General features: G+C 50.0%; 1 protein-coding gene across 4 annotated transcripts in view; it reads left to right on the top strand.

The window, feature by feature from the left end:
- The window catches only part of HTT (huntingtin), a 2,905,635-nt gene that overhangs the window by 645,616 nt on the left and 2,241,068 nt on the right, over positions 1 to 18,951 (top strand). For all 4 annotated transcript variants that reach the window (XM_069632055.1, XM_069632053.1, XM_069632052.1 and 1 more), the window contains one exon: positions 10,617 to 10,756. In XM_069632055.1, coding sequence (XP_069488156.1) covers positions 10,617 to 10,756 — 140 coding nt within the window. The remainder of the gene's footprint in view (positions 1 to 10,616; positions 10,757 to 18,951) is intronic.

Raw genomic sequence — 18,951 nt, 5'->3', positions numbered from 1 at the left:
TGCCTCCATTGTCCCCAGTGGACAAGGCAGTGCCTGACACGGCTCAGCAGGATCCTGACAGATGGCCCTCAAGGCGATCAGGACAACGAGGACCTTCCCCGCTCTATCAGAGCCTTTCATGACCGGGTACTGGACATGATGAGTTTCTTAGATGTTCCGGTGCCCGAGGCACCCACTCTCCAGGAGGGCGTGCTTTCTGGGGCGTTCACCCTGTCTCCCTTGGAGCGTACCGGCCTGTTCATGCAGATGGACGTTCTGGCCGAGGTCCGAAGAGTCTGGGAAAAGCCACACTCGGGACTTCTGTCAATAAGAAGATTGATGCGAGGTACAGGCTGCATTCTTCGGGAGAGGTGGTCCTGTTGTCTTGTCCGCCTCCCTCCACCACAGTGGTGGCTGCGGCTACGTTGTAATCCAGACCTTCAACATCCTCTTCCACGACGGCTACTCAGGTCTTGGGAAAGGAGGACAAGCTCCTGGACTCCCTAGGGAGGAAAATCTTTGCCAACTCAGCCTTGCAGCTCAGGCAGGCTAACGCTGAGTTGATATTGGCGGGAGCTAACATGCGGATGTGGACTGGTCTGTCGGAGTTTGAGGAGCACATCCCGGTCGAGAAGTTGGAAGACTTCAAAGGAGGCCTTTCCGATGCCAGGGTCTTGGCCCAGGATCTCCTGGAGGCTGTGGCTCATCACGTAGACACCTTGGCTCGGGGCCTGATGCTTGGGGTTGATACCTCACGGCAGGCGTGGCTGCATGCCACTAAATTTTCTAAGGAAGTGCAAGACAAGGTGTTGGACCTTCCATTCGATGATAAGGAGCTTTTTCATTCTACTACTGATGTAGAGCTCACCAAGACCAAGGATAGCACTCAGACGGCTAAATCATTGTCTGTTCTGGTCAAAGCTCCTTTCAAATCCCAGAGACCATTGTTGCAAAGTCGACCCTCCTCCGGTTTTAGGGGCTTCCTCGACCGCAAATCTCGCAGAGTGGATACTCCTGCGGGGAATAACCGCCGTAGACGACAACGCATGCAGTTTTTCTCCCACTCCTCAGCCTCCTCATCAGGTTCAGGTGGCACCGCCACCGATAAACCTGCACGAGACCCCGGTGGGAGAACGTATTGCGTCTCATCGGGAGGCGTGGCAGACCATCACAGAAGACAGATGGGTCTTGTCAGTCGCTCGAGCAGGCTTCCGCTTACCTTTACCCCCTACCCTACGCCTCAAACCTCTTTTTCAACTGTCGTGCTCGTCCTCCCTCAAGGCCGAAGTTCAGAAACTTCTGGACCTCAGAGCTGTGGAACCCGTTCCCCCTGGGGAGCGAGGGGAGGGCTTCTACTCCTGGCTGTTTACGGTGCCCAAACCCAACCAGACTGGCCTGCGCACCATCCTAGACCTTTCCCAGTTCAATCTTTTCCTACCACAAGTGAAATTCAAGATGATCACGCCCAGCCAGATACGCTCCTCCTTACAGATGGGCGATTGGCTCAGCATTGTGGATCTTCAGGATTTGGAATCCACACAGGAGATATCTCCGCTTCTCTTTGGGAGAGGAGCACTTCCAGTTTCGGGTGCTTCCTTTTGGCCTCAGCTTGGCGCCGCGTGTCTTCACAAAGATGTCGGTGATTGCGGCCTATCTTCGTCTCCAGGGTATCCATGTGTATTCTTATTTGGACGACTGGCTCTTACACAGCCCTTGTCCGCTGGCAGCAGCGGGCAACCTCCAGTCTCTCCTTCAGCTCCTGTTCCATCTTGGGCTGTAGGGGAACTGGCGGAAATCCTCCATGACGGTCTCGCAGGACCTGATCTTCCTGGGTTTTCGTTGGAACATGATCGACTGCAGAGTGTATCTGACCGAGGACAGAATGGCGGATCTGTTAGCCACGTGTCAGATGTTTGCGTAGTCGGAGAGCATGTCGGCCTGGTGGTTCCAGAGGCTTCTGGGTCTCATGGCCTCGTGTGTACTGGCTCTTCCTCTTACTCGTCTCAAAATGAGGGACCCAGATGGCTCTTTGGAGTTCATGGCCTGAGGAAGTGGATCTGGATTCCATGCGGATAATGATTCCAGATTCCATGAGAGTGGACCTGGATTGGTGGTCATCTCTTAGCAATCTGTCTGGGGGCGCGGGGTTTCAGGACCCGGTTCCCATGGTGACGAGCACGATGGACTCCTCCCTTCTAGGGTGGGGTGCAACGTTAGATCTTCTTCAGGTCTCGGGCCTCAGGACAAGCTCCTGCACATAAATCATTTGGAGCTTCTGGCGATCTTCCTAACGCTCAAGGCGTTCAGACCGCTCATTGTCAACAAGGTGGTCTGCATAAGAACGGACAATGTGGTGTCAATGTATTACATAAACAAGCAAGGGGGAACAAAGTCTCCCCCCTCCCCTCCTCGTGGACCTGTCCATCCAGATTTGGGAGTGGGCCGGGCTTAATGGTGTCTTGCTGCTTGCAGTGCACATCCCGGTGCAGCTGAATGTCGCAGCGGATGCCCTCACCCGCGGACAGTGGTCAGCTACTAGTGGGAATTGAAGGCGGAGGTCCTCATGGATTTTCTCACGTTGGGGCGCACCGAAGGTGGACCTCTTTGCTACGGCGGTGAACAAGAAGCTTCCTCAGTATGCCTCCAGAGGGGAGCTGAGAGCCTCCTCTCTGGGGGATGCTCTCGAGATTCCATGCCACAACATGAGAGCTTACGCCTTCCCGCCTCTGCCTCTAGTTCACCGTGCAATTTGGAAGTTGAAGAACTCGGCGAACTGTTCCATTCTACTCATAGCTCCGTAGTGGCCGGCCAGGTTTTGGTTCTCAGAACTTCAACACCTGTTGGTGTATCCGCCGATCAGGTTAACAGTAACTCCCGATCTTCTTCACCAAAGGGAATAGATGTGGCACCCCTCCCCACAATCGCTCAGCTTGGCGGCATGGTGCCTGAGTTCAAGTCTTTAGAGCATCTGAGTTTGTCTGCGGGTAACATGCGCATTATCCAGGCAGCTAGGAAACCCTCGACCAGATCTCAATACAAGAGTAAATGGCTCAAGGTCTGTCATTGGTGTTTGGAGAAGAAGTTGGATTCGAGGGTGGTCATGATTGACGCGGTGCTGTCCTTCGTGTCCTCCCTGGCTGAGTCAGGGGTTCATGTTCTCTCATGCAGGACTTATCTCTCAGCAGTTTCCGCTTACCTTTCTACAGACCTGCGCTCTTATTCTCTAACTAACCCAGTGGTGAAGAGGCATTTTGCTGGCTTGACGCGCCTCTACCCTGCGGTTCGTAATCCGCACCCGCCATGGGACCTAAATGTAGTCCTGACGGTGCTGTGCCATAAACCCTTTGAACCAATGGGTACGGTGGACCTCAAGTACTTGTCTTGGAAAGTTTCCTTTCTGGTCGCCGTTACGTCAGCAAGGAGAACAACATCGCTCCCACCTTCTTCGACCACTGCCTTAAATAGATTTTGAATAAGAGTTCTCCATGGGAACGGTGGCCCCTGTTTTGACTGCTTGGTTGAAGTTGGCTTCCATCACTGCTATGCACCGGGACCTTGCTGGAAGGTATCGCCAGGCTCCATCAGAGCCAGGCTTCCTTTCAACTCATCAGTCCCCTAAGAATCTGGTGGTGTAGGCAGCTACGGCAGCTTTGAAGTCCACAACTTTTCCCTCCCTGACCTAAACAGGGAGAGCAAGAGGTTGGATGCCATGTTCTACTGTGTGTTTGTGTTGGCAGTCTAGTTTTGAGTGCTGTCAGTGCTACTTGCATGGTGCAACCGAAAACCTGTCAACAGAAGGGTTTGAACACTAGTGAGCGATGACAAGGAGGCAGGTGTTGCAGTCTGGCCTGGATGCGACTGATTGTGTGACAAATGCTGTTGGCACGGTTGTTGTCCTGGGGAGACTCCCAGTTGAGGATCTCAGATTTTTAACGTAATGTCCAGTTGAAGCTTTTGCATAAGCTCTTTGATGGGAAAAGTCTGTTTAGGGGTAAAGCTGACAAATAGCTTCAGAAATTCCAAGCCTCCAAAGCCATGGGCAATTCCTTGGGCCTTGCTGTGCAGCTGTTGTCTAAAATTTCTCAGAGGGCGTATTTTTTGTTTACCCTTCACCTGCTTTGCCCACTGTGGGCAGGCCATGCTGCACTCGGGCAAGCAGGCATAGCGCATCTTCCCCATCTAAAGCAGAGCTACAGGGGCCCATAGTGGATACTTTGCCGTCTATGCTACCCTGCAGACTCCCGAAACTGCTAAGCCATTGTTTATCTTCCAGGCCCTCGAGCTGCAAAACTGGTTGGTGTCCTTGGACCTCCAGGGTGCCCGATTTGATGTGTTGATTTATTTTAGGCACTGGAAGTACCTGAAGTTCCTGGTGGTAAATATTCACTACCAATTAAGAGATCTGCTATTATGTTTTTCCTCGACACACCAGATCTTCAATAAACTAATGGATGTGTCTCCGCTCAGGAGGGAGAAGATTCACATCTTCCTCCTACCTGGTGGATTAGTATATTCGAGCCTTCTCACTAGACCTGATGTCGACAAGTGTGTACCACTCACGCAGTCTTCTGCACAGTTTGGGCTTATCCCCGAATTTTAAGAAGTCCACATTTCGCCAGCCAAGTCCCTCCAGTTTATTGGTGCAGTCTTGTACACTCATCTGGTAGGACTTTCCTTTCCAAAGATCAGGTAGTGGACTTCTTTCAGATGGTCCAGGTCTTTCAGTCCCAGAAGCTGGTTACACCTCCACCTCTTAGTCCCTTCGTTTCTCATGCATCCTGGTGATGTCGGAAGTCTGATTGCACATGAAGTCTTTCCAGTGTCTACCTTTGAGTCAGTGGTCTCCAGGTCCACATGTGGAATCTGCTGTCTCCATCTCCTGTAGTGGGCCCTCCCAGACAACCTGCTGAGGGGCGTTTGCTTTGGCACATTTGCCCCAACTGATGTTGCTCACAGATGCCACCTTGAGAGGCTTGGGTGCTAAACTGCAAGATTGAACTGAGTACCGTTTGGTTCTCGACAAAAGCTCAGGAACAAATCAATTTGCATGAGGTGCGATCACAATTGCCCAGATAACCTTCCTCTACTGTATGCTAGGTAAGAGTGTGTTGGTTCCGACTGAGAAACAGTCACCTTGCACTACCTCAAAAACAAGGTGTTGCAGAGGTAATTACCTCTGTGCAAGGAAGCAATTAGACAGTGGTTCTGGACAACAACGGGTCACTGACGGTGGTCAATCTACCGGGACGAAAAACATAATTGTGGATGGTCTGAGCAGGCAGAATACAGCCTTCATCTAGTGGGAGGTCTTCCAGGAAGTTTTGGAGGAGATCTTTGCCTTCTTGTCGACTTCTAAAGTAGACCGCTTTGCTTCCACTGTGAAAAGGAAGTGCAAATTGTTCTGCTCCAGGCAAGGTTCCTCCACATGGGGATCCAGGGGACACAATGGTTGTTGTCTAATCGAACTTCGAACTTCTTTGTGTTCCCACTGATAGCGCCCATTACACTGGTTCTCAGGAAACTGCAGATGCTCGGGTCTGTGATGATTCTGATCACTCCAAAGTGACCCCAGAGGATATGGTGGCCAGACCTTCTAGACATGCTCATCTGCCCCACTAGCAAAGGGTGGGGGTCTGCTTTCCCACTTGGGAGAGGGTGGGGCAGTGGAGAGGGAAGTACATCAGTGGGGGGGTGGGTGTTGCGTATTCTCCATACAGGTTTCAGCTGCCTGAATCTTTATGCTTGAATGGTGAGAAGCTAAGCAATAAGGAGGTGGAACCTGTTGGATGTTGTCTTCCCTGTGCTCCTTTCAGCTCTGGATCCTGTCATCAAGTCTATATATTCCTCCAGGTGGTGTAATTGTTTGTCTTGGTACAAGGAGAGGGATATGGACCCTTTAATCTATCCAACCTCCTCTGAACTGGAATTCCTGCTTTCGTTGGGCTGGCTGGGTCTGCATATTTGAATTGTCAAGGGGTACCTAGCAGCCATTTCGGTCTTTAAAATGTCCTTTGAGCTGTACTCGTTCTTCAGCATCCCCACTGTTGTATCGGTTTGTGGGGTTTGTGTAACCAGTTTTCCCAATGCCAGTGTGGTGTTTCCTGCATGTAATTTGAATTTAGTTTAGTCTTTTCTCTGCTTGTGACCAACCATTTGTGTTTTTTTAACTGCTCATCCTTAAGGTGATTTTCCTCGTGGCTGTTAGGGAGAATTCTCTGTTAAGGCTAATTTCCCAAACCTAGTGAGTCCCCCAGCAGCTTTGCTGGATTTTTGGGGTTTAAGTTTTTTCTCCTGCTAAGAGTGAGACTCTTTTTCTCCCACTCTTAGACATGATTTGAGACATCCTTTGACTTTGTAATGTGTTTAATGGGCTATGGGGTCTTTTACTCCATAGGGTTTCATGTATTTTTGGTAAGTGTATTACACAGCACCCTCAGTGCAGTAACACAGGGGTGTCATAGTGACCACCAAACATAGAATCCATACCCTGGGACTGACTACTGTCTCCCAGGGCATGTAAAGTCACCATTGACTTTACTAGTCTTAAATTGGGAACAGAACCAGTACAAACCGTCATATTGTGGAAGTACTGGTAGGGGTAATTAGATTGCCCCTGGGTCTGTTTTTCGAGGGGGCACTGTGCAGTCCCCCCTCGTCGAGTTTCTGGTTGGTGGCAATGGTTACCACGCAAAATATTCCACCGGAATATTTCCTATGGGATTTTCCCATTCATTTTAAACACACCACTTTTTGGTGCAATGTTAAAGATGCCGCCGGGTTATTTATTTAATATTTATTACCCGGTTGGGTCTTTTTGCCAGAACTCGGTTTTAAAATTTAGTTTGTGTTCGCCTCTGTAACTCCAACCCAAGTCGAGCCCTTTGTTCCACTTTTTGGCGGGCTTCCCCACAGAAGCCTCCAAAAGTGGTGCCACACTGTCTGGGTCTACAGTATGTGTGGGAGGGGGGGTTTAGGCACCCTGGACTGAGTTGCCTCGGCAACTCAAGTCACACTCTTGTGTGATTGGCCCAGTGGTGAGCCGACCGGCTCACCACTTAGCATGTTTGACAGCTAGGACTGATGAATGGGGGTTTTCTGCATAAAAGCAGGGCTTTGGGGACTGAAACTTCAGAAGTCGCCACAGGACCTAAAGAATCCGAGGAGGGAGAAGCTGAGCTGACCTGCAACGACGACACCACCGGTGGAGCTCTGCTGAACCGTCTCACCACTTTTCCCGACGACAGAGAAGATCTTCATTCCGAAGAGTCTTCTTCATTTGACTGGTGGGGATAACCAGTTTGCCCGCCTTTTCGCCTTCCCGGATCATCTCATGGCTGCCTTGCCTGTGCCAAGCACCCCTGCAACCGGGATACCATGATTTACCACTACCGCAAATAAAAGGGTAGTACCTTTTAACCAGAGAACTCCGCGGCTGATTTCTTCCCTGGCAGTGCAACGACCTTCAGCTTTCCTCCACGTCGATCTCTTCTCTTCCTCTGGACGACGCCACGACTTGCACCCGCTGCAAGGAACAACTGCCCCTGCTGGAGGATCCTCTCCATTTTAAAGGTACTGTGTCCGCCTAGCCTCCCTTGCAACGGTCTCTACGGGGTGTCTATTAAATCCTCGATTTACTACCTGGGCTGACCCTAGGCTGGCTAACTGAACTTTTCTGAGCTGAACTAATTCCTTTTTGAACTCTCTGCAAGACTTTTTCAAGCCTCTTTAACTGTGTGATCTTGGGCGCTTTTGTGCTCTTCTCTCTCTAAGAGGGAGCCTGGCCTCTGAACTTTTTGCTCACCAGTAGAATTTGACTTTCCTGCCTTGCTGGGTGCTTCTAAAGTATTAGTGTTGTGTGCTTTTCTAATTTCTGCCTTTTCCCTCCCTTTTTTGATAACTTATTGGAGTGCCATCTTCAGTTAAGCGCTCGCCTCTGTCTGGAAATAAGTGGTGTTAACTAAGACTTGTCTAATAAGGAATGTGGGTTGTATATATATTAATAGTGACTGTGTTTGGAACTTGCTTACAATAATAGTGCTGGAGTGTTTCTATAAGTGTGTCTTTAAATAAATAATTATATACTTTGATACCAAAGCTCTGGTCAGTGTTTGCCTGTGCTACTGTATTTTGGTACCTATCTTTTATACTATATATACTGTCTAACTCATCTTGAGAGAAGTCTGGCTGCTCAGCCACAGCTACCAGGTAAATCTGGGTGGTACAGACTGCTACCAATTGGGTTTACTGCCGACAACTGCAGTCCTAAGCCTTTTGCAGTGGTCCCTAAGGGAACTGCACAGGTTTCTGCCTAACAGTGGCCATCAACTCCGAAACAAGTGAGTGAACTCCAGGCTCTATCTGTTAAACCTCCATACTTGGTGTTCTTCACAGAGAAAGTGACTGAGAATGAGATTGTCCTTCCTGCCCAAGGTTTGTTTCGGAATTTCATTTCTCTCAGAAGATCCATCTGACCTCTGAATATGAAGATCCATGTTTCCTCTGAAGATGGAGGAGAGGTTCTATCAGCTGGATCCTCTGTCTCTTGGACAAGGGACATCAGGAAATATGACCAGCTTTGTGGGTTACACTAGTGTCCGTCTGGGCAGGTCTGTGACTAAGACACAGTCTAAATGGATAATTCTCTGAATTGTCATTCAGAGGGGAGCGTCCCTGTCTTGGACATCTGTCGTGGCTGTGGGGATTTTGCTGCACATGTTTGCCAAACATTTGTGCCTGAATTCCCCAATCAGGGCTTTGACTGAGCAGTCCTCAAATGTTTTCTCGTATAGTTAATAATCTCATTCTCCTCCAGACTTCTGAACTGCTATGGGAGTCGATCTAAGAACAAATAACATCACTGTGGTAATAGTCTTTCTGATGGATAAGTTCTTCCTTGCAAAGATTCCTCCTTGCCCTCCTAAAACCTTCCCCTCTTGGTGGGTAGCTCGTACACCACATCTGTTCTGCTGTCATTTGGTTGCTGGGTGGTCAGCAAAATGGCAGAATTGCGGTCTTGCGACACTGAAACTGATTATGATGCCCCAACATCATGTAAGGGTGCACCAAGCCGTGCCCCCCTGGTGGCTGAAAGACATCTAATCCATCTAAGAGGAGGAATCTGCTGGAAGACGGACTTATTCAACTAATTCATCAGAAAAATCTTTAATGAGAGGCAAGTAATTTGCTCTTCTTTCATACCATCTGCATTTGGAAATTTAGAAAACGGCACTGAGAGCTTCGAGGACAGGAAACCTGTCTCTGGTGAACCCATCAATGTCTTTAGTGGGCACAGTGTCATCCGATCAAACTTTGTGCGTATTAAGCAGGAGCACAGTATATTTTTAGGGGTCTCCTCACCTCTAGGCCACTTGGAAGTTCTCTTCGATCCATAAGAATGCAATCTGTAGCACCCAACATGCCTATCCACGCTTGGTGTATCTTTGCCCCCATTCTCTTCAGCATCCTCCAAGAGATGAGACTAGACACTCCACAATACGGTATGCTTCGACAGTCAGTTTATGGACATTTTGTGTTCATCCAGTTTTGTCATCTTACCACTGCATTTTGTGCACCTGCTGGCAAAGGTCAGAAAAAACTGAGCATTGTGATATGAGTCCTTGTTTCTGTGCAAAAATATGGATCGAAACTCATTTGCCGAGAAATTATGTGTTATTTATATAGTGCTTTCGCCAAAGTGCTTTACAGAGAACATATTTGCATAAAAAATCACCCCATTGAAGTTGGTACTCATTTATCGACCTCGGAAGGATGAAAAATCTGAGTTGGCCTTAACTGGATTCAAACTTGCGACCTGCAGATTCCACACAGATCGCAGCAGCGAGTGCTCAGCTCGCTGAGCAATCTTACCGTAAAAACATGGCAAACTCCTTGAAAATAGACTTATTAGCCAAATATGTTCAGGAATGCTCTCTGGAGTAGAAACAAAGAACTCTGGGCCAATTGTCACTCCAGTGCATTATATGATTGGTTATTTTACGGGATCGTGCACTGCACAGTTTCCAATTCCTTGTCTGTATTTATTTTGTATGTTTTTGCACTTCAGTGCTAAAGTATTAGAGCAAGGTATTGTTATCTGTGCACAGTTACTCTGTATTCATATTCCTTCTTGTGTTTTAAATCCATACATTGGCTATCCCCCACCCCTACTACCTCGCTGAATCTCATCTCCTGCTACTCACTCACTCTCACTGTGCTTCCAAGCTTGCCTAACTTAACGGCCCTAGTTCCCCGTGCTATTCTACATTGCGGACATTTCCCCTCCCTCTCCAATTATCCCAAAACATGGTTACCTCTTGATTGCTTATCTGTAAAAACTGTAGTTACTGAAGATACATTTAATGTCTGTGTTGTGCCTTCCTTTTTACTGCATCTAGCTACTTCCCCGTTTCTGATCCGGTTTCATGTATTTGCTTCTATGTCATAACTGAGTACAGGATCAAGCAGTGGCACTTATTCAATCATCAATAGTCCTTTCTACTGTACTTCTTAGCAAAGCAGTTTTTACATTCAAAAAATAAATAATACAAAATGTAACTATAGCATTAATCTAATGTGCACCAGATTTGAAATATAATGTATGTAAACATTAAAATGGATGTATTCTTTCTTTCCTTTAGCATTGCATCATGAGCTTATGCAGTAGCACCTATAGTGAGTTAGGTTTACAGCTCATCATTGATCTTTTAACGCTAAGAAATAGTTCTTACTGGTTGGTAAGAACAGAGCTTTTGGAAACTCTAGCCGACATTGATTTTAGGTATGTATATATCAAGATTTTCTTGTTAATCAGTTTTGTTAATTAAAAGGTGAATTTTTTAAATGTGAACATTGTAAATATTTATCCAATGTCAGTGGGTGCTGATACAATTAGAATGACATATTGATTTGTGTTTCTAAACTTTGATGTTAAGGGGTGCATTGGAAATACACCCTGCAGCGGCCTCACAGTAATATGTGGTCAAATCGCCTGAACTTGACAAACAAATCTTAAATGCTAGATTATTCAATTGAAGGATAATTGTTACAACCTCTTGTTTTGCAAATAACAGTTTATTATTTTAAACTCTGATGGTTTTCAAAACATTAGGGGTTTGACTTGGCAGCCCATCAAATGACATGTATCCGTTTTGCTGCTCTTCGCCTCAGACAAAACAGACAAAATGTGTTTCCTTGTTATTTTGAACCCTTGCCTCAACAGAAGTACAGTATGAAGTCCTGTACTAAGGGGTATCTAATGTTGTTTAAATGGCGGCTTTGTGGAAATCTGGAGCGTGGTTAGTTCAAGGATTCCTCTGATGCCAGATATGTCATCAGGACAGCTTCTGCATGCTTGAAGATCAGCGTGGTTGCAAATGTGTCGGAGTAATGAGAGCTGAATTCTGGTGTTGGGACCGAAGTAGGTCTGCCTGTTTTCCCCTTTTTCCTTCTAGGTCAATGGCTTTTGCTGCTTGCCACCCCACTTCCGTCTGGTCTTTCTGCGTGGGTGCTGCTTAATTCTACAGTGTGCACCCAAATTAAGCTGTGGAAAAATCTACACTTGGGAAAAGCACATACCAACACCTGGCCACTAGAGTAGAAATATGACTGGGATTGGCAGGAGGATTATAAGTATAGTTAGGCTATACTGTGGATGTGTTACCCCTGAGAGAACAAAATGAACTGAGAAATTACTAGGATTGAATCCGTGATCACTGCGCCGCCCGTAGCTGAGCCGACAAAAATGTTGATGCAAATTACGGCACGGCGCAGTGATCAGATAGTTCACTTTTACCCACATGCTCCGCAATATTCCAACCCCCACCCCACTTACCTGTACTGCGGCACACCTTCTGTGTGAGCCGCCTACTGTCCTGTACCCCTACAGCGTCATTTACTCCCACTTACGTGGGGTGCTGCTGATGCTGCTGGGTCCTTTTTAAAAAGAAATAAGTGTTCTTTCCTATCCCCCGCTTACCATAATGGTAAGTGGGGGACATCCCCGCAAATGCAAAACCCCCGTTACTGCGACCAAGGAGAGCGGGGGGATCCCCCGCAACCCCTGCTCCACTTGGGCGCAGTAATAGCAGTCAGCATTTTAGAGTCGCAGCGATGGGCCGGTTCCCTATGGAATGATGTAATTTGAGATTCAGGGCCTGATTCATGGAGCAGTTTCCTATGGGATTGCGCCATTATAAAACACTTCTGTGAATCAGCCCTCAGTGTTCTTCGCTCTGGAAAACGACATGCAAGCTCATTGTGGAACAAGTGCTAGCAATACTGGCTAAAATTGACAATTACTCAGAAGAAATTCAAAGAAGCTGAAGAGGAGTCACGGAGCTTCATGACCAAATAAACATGGAAAGTAAAGGATAAGTCATAAGTCATTTGCACAGACCACAATGTTTAAAATATATGTAGATTGAGAGTCAAGAACTCAGATTTTCTGTGGAAATTTCTTGATCAAGATGTTCTTGGTTTTGAATGAATAATGGTGTCTTTTGGAAAACAATCCTACAAGACAAAGGGCAAAGGTTCCAAAAGTGAGAAAGGGCTAGTGGATTGCCTAGAAGCGTATGGCTATGAATGACAATGACTGACTTCTCGTAGAGCCTCGGTTTTAGGGGGTGGAGTATAATGCCAGAAATTCTATGAACGCCCAGATCTTGCTCTGTAATATTAATGATGAGAAGGTAAACCAAAAAGAAATGTGTAGCTAGTGCAGTACAAACTAGAAATATCCTACTGGCAAAACTAAGAATGACATGGAATAATTATAGTATCTCTTCAATATCCGAGCAAATGAGGAGCATTTGAGGTTCCAGTGACTGCCATGCTTAAGTTGAGAATACTAAACTGAAATATGTCTGTAGGATTAAACAAGCTCTTCAAATAGTCATTGTGTAAACTCGGTGGTGAGTATCCCCTTTACAGTTCGAAAAGGGTAACTTTATGCCACATTTTCCATCCTGGACTCACTTAATCGGAAGTGAAAAACATTAAGATAATCCCAGATGTTCTAATGAGATCCCAGAAATCATTTTTTGTGGTATCATTTTCCGATAAAGAATACATAATAAAATGTGATGAATCCAGGGAATTCGCCCCTTCTTCCCAAGGAGGAGCCACCCTCTTTGAGATTAGGCAGGTGAGCCCAATGCGCAAAACCCTCCATAGGGGGTTTGGGCAAGTGGGTTCTAACTGGCAGTGACTTCCCCCTTAGGCGACAAGAACTCTCATTCTCAGAAGACAATGAGATCTCCCTTAAATTCTGGAACGCTGCCGAATCCAGAGACGCCGGGGGAGCTAGGTTCATAGTTCTCAGACCGAGAGCACCAGCAGAAGCTGCAAGGCAGCTCAGGCAGAAGGAAGGCAGCCGTTGCCAGACACCAGAAACCGTGTCTCACAGAGAAAGAAGCATTCAATGGAGTGATTGCCCCTCCCAGGAGAGAAGACTGCAGGATCCCAGGTACGTGGTGAGAAGGCGTGAGTGGTAAGCGGGTGGTCGTGTCCTGCAGCACCGAAAGGGGGAGCGCCGAAAAGCTTTGATTCCAATATACAGTAAAGCGCAGCAGGTCATTAGTGATATACCTGAATAAGAGAAAAAACCTGTCAGAAAATAAATTCAGAAACCAGACTAAAACAAGTCAGAAAAAGGGGAGAAATTAAAGAATTCTTTCAGAAACTTGAATGTCAGACCTGCCTGGGTGACAAAGTACCTGAGAAAGGGGCCAAAGGAAGGGTTGATGAGCACAAAGGAGGTTTAAGACATAAGATACCTGCATTAGGCCAGAGACATTTAAGCCTAGTAAGCTAAATGCGAAAAGTACTTTGATGGCTTCAAAAGGAGAGACCAGATGTCAGCCTGAGAATAAATCACTAGGAATCCAAAACAGACGCCAAAAGGAACGAACGCTAACAAAATTCCAAAAAGGGGACTCGGCAAAAATCTATCTGAAAACTGAAAGCGAACATCGCAGAGGGACAGAGGTCCCGAGAACGGACTGTCAAAGCAAAGAGATTATTTTGCCTGACAAAGATTTAAAGATACCAGACAAGCATAGTAATTCAAAGAAACAAACAGTTGAATCAAAACTGGGTATCTGTTTTCCCTAAGGTAACCAGCCGCTAACCCGAGGACTCACACATCCAGAAAGGGAGTCGGAGGACAAAGGGATAAAGCAAAGATACCAGTATAGCGCGTCAAACTAGCATACCAAGAGAGTGGGTGAGAACCCGACCGAGGTTGTGAGCCAGCCAGGTACGGTTGTGTAGGTCTAGGACTGTGATTTGACTGTAATTTTATAAAAAAATATCTCAGCTTTTCGACTCTAGCAGCACTACTTGTGTGCCCTTCGCAGGCCTTGTACCTCCCTGAGGCTGTTTCTTCAGTGCGCACAGTGCCCCACCCCCTCCCGGTTCCCAGAACCAGTTGATTGGGCCTACAGCCCTATTTTAGACTCACCCCAGGACAGCCCGCTGCCCGTGTCAACCGCCTTGGATAAGTTCTCAGAGGCAAGGGGCAGCTCCTGCAGAGGCAGCTCCAGATCGTGTTTGCCAGTGTTCGCCGGTGGATCCTGCAGCACAGCTGGCAACCAGCAGTGACTGACAAGGTAAGCAAGGTGCAGGCAGGGGAAACAGCAGTTAAACTATCCCACCACTCTTTTTACCTAAAAGCTCGTAGTCTACTTCACACCTTTGGATCTTAGCCATATCTGGCATCTAGGCCATCTGTGTTAGTCGGCCATATCTGGGCTTTTATCCCACTTGCCAGGTATACCAAATCTAGGCGTTACCATTTGCTGTTGTCCTCAATTGAAGGCGTTTTTCCCACTTGCCAAGTGTCACATACCTAGGTGTTATCACCTCTACTGTTGTGTCCTCAATTCACTCACTTGCCAGTTAACCCAAATCTAGGTGTTATCGTTATTTCTCCAGCATGAGGTCTGGCATGGATTCACATGCTTATGAATATTCCCCGTCGTCAGGCTGGGAATCCTCGGTAAAGAAAAAACCAGTATCGGTTTCGTTTCTGATCTGTCTTTCGTAGTAATAACCAATCACTGATCTCTGCGTCATACTGACCACAGCCAATGACTGCCCTCTACCTAAGCCCCGCCTCTGGCAGCCATCTTCAGATTTTTACCGCACGTTCATGTGTTGGGATCCTCGTGCTATTGCTCTCGAGCGTTAGTGCTATTTTTTCACGTTTTTTCTCAAAAACTTTGTTTTTTCGGTCAAAAGAGTCTCAAGCTCCACCGACTCTCCATCCGATCAACGGGGACCCGTTTCGGATTCGTCTGCGCCCCTCAAGGGTGAAGATTTCGTCGAGCTACGCTTTTGGAGGACTCCAGAAGTTTCTCAGGCCCGGTCATGGCCCAGGAGAAGGGAAGCTCGACGCCCGGAAAGCTGTTCAGGGTCTGCCCTGGATGCCAGCTGCAGAACGTCTTCAAGGAGGACGAACACTCTTTTTGTCTTTACTGCCTACATGAGGACAAGACGCACGTGGAGAAGGACTGTGCGTTTTGCGGCAACATGTCGGAGCGGACCATGAAGGACCGCCATCAACGTCTCGCCAACTGGCTAGAAGGGAAGAGCCCGTCCGGCGAGAAGAAGAGGAAGAAATCCGAGCGGTCTTCTAAGACCTTTGAGGACGCCCCGACGACGGGGGTCCAACATAAGGCCAAGCACCGCGAGTCCGCTGGCACTGAGAGCCCCTAACGGTCGGCCTCTACGGGCGCCAGGCAGGGCGCTCCCTCCCCGGCACCATCAACCACGAGCCAACGCTCTGGGTCGGGTAAGGGGAAGGCCGAGCACCCGGCGAAGCTCCTGGAGAGGCCCCGGTCGAGCTCGAAGGCGGAGGGGGAGCGAGGCAGTGTCCCCCCCCTCAAGGATAAGGCGGTGAGCACACCTAAGGTGGTGAAGGCCTTAATCCATCCGGCCAAGCCCTCTATCGAAACTGTCGCGGCGGCCCTGGCTCAGCCTGTGGAGGCTACACCAGTGGTGGCGACCTCGGGGCTCAGAGTCTCCCTGCCACCTCGGAGGGAGTCCTCTTTTGTGCCCATCGATAGGACCCCCGTGAAATCCCCTGTGGGGAAGAAAAAGGGGGGGGCAGGGCGTCGTCGTAGATTCGGCCTCAACCTCGGAGGAGGAGCTGGTCGAGGTCTTACGCCACGGCCTCGGCGTGGAAGAAGACCGGCCCGTCGGGATGGATCCTGACGCAGGTGACGACGACATCGTCGAGGGTACCGACGGGGCCCCTGATCGCCCGTCGGATTCCCCTCTGCCAGCGCCGCGAGACAACTCGGCGGCCATTTTGTTGGCTATACAGTCCTCCTGCTCAGAGATGAGAACGAGTCTACCATTGCCGACGGAACCTCTCCCGTCGGGGGACCCAGAACCGGGACCTTCTGGTGTTCCTCCTACCAAGAAAAGAAGGATCCACCCTCCACCTCCTTTTCAGCCGTCGCGCGCCTTCCAGCCCTCCTCCCCGTCCACCCTAGGGGATGATACGGGGACTGACACGGCACAGACGGGTACGACGACGAGGTATACGACGAGGATGTACCGTCGTCGCCTCCCACCACGGCTTCTCCGCCCGACGAGATGGGATCGTTCCACTCCATGATCACCAGGGCATCCGAGCTTTTCCAACTCTGCCCTGAGGAGAAGAAGAAGGAAGGTTTCCTTTATCAGCGGCGCGAGGCCAAGAGGAAGAGGGTCCTCGCAGTGCCTCTATTGGACGACATTTGGGATGAGGGCCTCACCCTCCTCAAGAACCCTTCCACGACGCCAGGTAGAAGAGACCGGTACGAGAAGAAGTACCGGGTCCCGGACACGGCCCCCCTGTGCCTCCGGGCGCAGCCTACCCCGGACTCCGTCGTCTCCGCGGCGGCCAGGAAGAAAGCGGGGGGGGTGCGGCCTCCAAATCGACTTCCCCACCGGACGGCGAGGGAAAGAAATTGGACGCTATGGGACGCAGAGTCATCTCGTCTGCAGCGACGACGATTAAAGCGGCCAACGCCTTGGCTATCGTGGCCCGCTACGACAGGGAGCTCTGGTACAAACTGGCTCCCCTGCTGGACTTCTTGCCGGACGACAAGAGGGCAGAGGCCCTGGAGATCCTGCAGGAAGGTGAGGTGGCTTCGGACCACGCCATTACCGTTGCGACGGACATCGCCGACGCTGGGTTCCGCCAGTTGGGCAACGGCGTTTGCCTTAGGTGGCGTGGATGGCTCAAGGCTACGGACTTCCGTCAAGACGTTCAGACCAGAGTCCTGGACATGCCCTTCGATGGGAACAACCTGTTTGGGAAAACAGTGGACGATTCCCTTCAGGCCATTAAAGCGGACACCGAGACGGGCCGGGCCCTTGGAGTTCCACCTACCGTCAAGCGGCCCGCTCGTCGTCTCAGGAGGCCTACAGAGGACGAGGCAAGTCTGGCAGACCCCGCCGTCGTCGCCAAGGAGGTCAAGGCGGCAAAGCCTCGTCGAAGCAGGATTGAACCGGCCGTGGGGTCGAGCCCCCACCGAGGCACCCCGGTGGGAGGCCGGCTGGCGAGCTTCGTCAGCGTGTGGGAGTCCATCTCCACTGACCGTTGGGTGCTGGACGCCTTGGCCTGGGGCCACGCGCTCGAGTTTCAAAGAAGGTGTCCGAGCGTCCCCCCCCGTGGCCAGGAAAGAACTTCATGTCCCTCAACTTCTCCTGGAGGTAAAGGCGATGCTCAGGAAGGGCGCCATCGAACTCCTCCCAAAGAGGCTTCGGGGCTCCGGAGTTTACTCGAGATACTTCCTCGTGAAGAAGAAGACGGGGGGGATGGCGCCCCATCCTGGACCTGCGACGTCTGAACAAGTTCATCAAGGCGCAGAAGTTCCGGATGGTCACCCTCCAGCACGTCCTGGGTCAGCTGGAGGAAGGAGACTTCCTGTCGTCGTTGGATTTGGAGGATGCCTACTTCCATATTCCCATCCTAAAGGGGCACCGAAAATTCCTCAGGTTTGTGGTCCAAGGGCGTCATTACCAGTTCAAAGCCCTCCCCTTCGGACTACGGTCGGCACCCAGGGTGTTCACCAAGTGCCTCGCACCGGTGGCGGCGCAGCTGCGCCGCGAGGGGATCCGCGTCTACCCCTACCTGGACGACTGGCTCATCCGAGCCAAGACGAGGGAGCTCGCCGTGGTTCACACGGCAAGGACCGTCCAACTTCTCACGGACCTGGGATTCTCCGTGAACTATGCCAAATCCCACCTGGTACCCGCGCAAGACGCTCTGTTTCTGGGAGCGAGGCTCAACACAGTGTCCCTTCTGGCCTCCCCCTCGGAGGAGAGGACCAGGACCATCTTGGGCAAGGTGCAGCGGATGTTGGTGGCCGATGCGGCCAAGGTGAGGTCCATCAAGTCCCTCCTCGGAATGATGTCTTCCTGCATCTACCTCATTCCCATGTGCAGGCTCCGGATGTGCCCGTTGCAGGAGTTCCTGGACGCGCGCTGGATCCAAACGACGGGCAGCTTCGAGGAAAGGATCACACTCGACAAGAGTTTCCGACGAGCGATCCGGTGGTGGGGCACCCGCGCGCATCTGACGGCGGGCATGGACTTCCAGACCCCAGCCCACCAGGAGACATTGACCACGGATGCCTCCCTGGAAGGGTGGGGAGCGCACACCGAAAATCTGCACGCAAGAGGCCTTTGGCTCCCGACGGAGAAATCCCTACATATCAACGTCCTGGAGCTCCGTGCAGTGTTATGGGCCCTCGGGTCCTTCCTTCCGTCCCTCAAGGGCAAGGTGGTGAGGATCTTCACCGACAACACCACCACCATGTTTTACATCAGGAAACAGGGCGGAACCAGGTCCCCAGCACTGTCCAAGGAGGCGCAGGACCTGTGGCATTGGGCCGTCGCCCAAAGGATGTTTCTGGTGCCGTTTCATCTGGCAGGGATAAAAAACACCATCGCCGACTCACTCAGCAGGGAGCTGCG

This window comes from Ambystoma mexicanum, chromosome 6q (genome assembly GCF_040938575.1).
Source record: "Ambystoma mexicanum isolate Mex_15411 chromosome 6q, UKY_AmexF1_1, whole genome shotgun sequence".
Classification (NCBI taxonomy): Eukaryota; Metazoa; Chordata; class Amphibia; order Caudata; family Ambystomatidae; genus Ambystoma; species Ambystoma mexicanum.
This window is presented reverse-complemented; position numbering and strand designations above follow the sequence as displayed.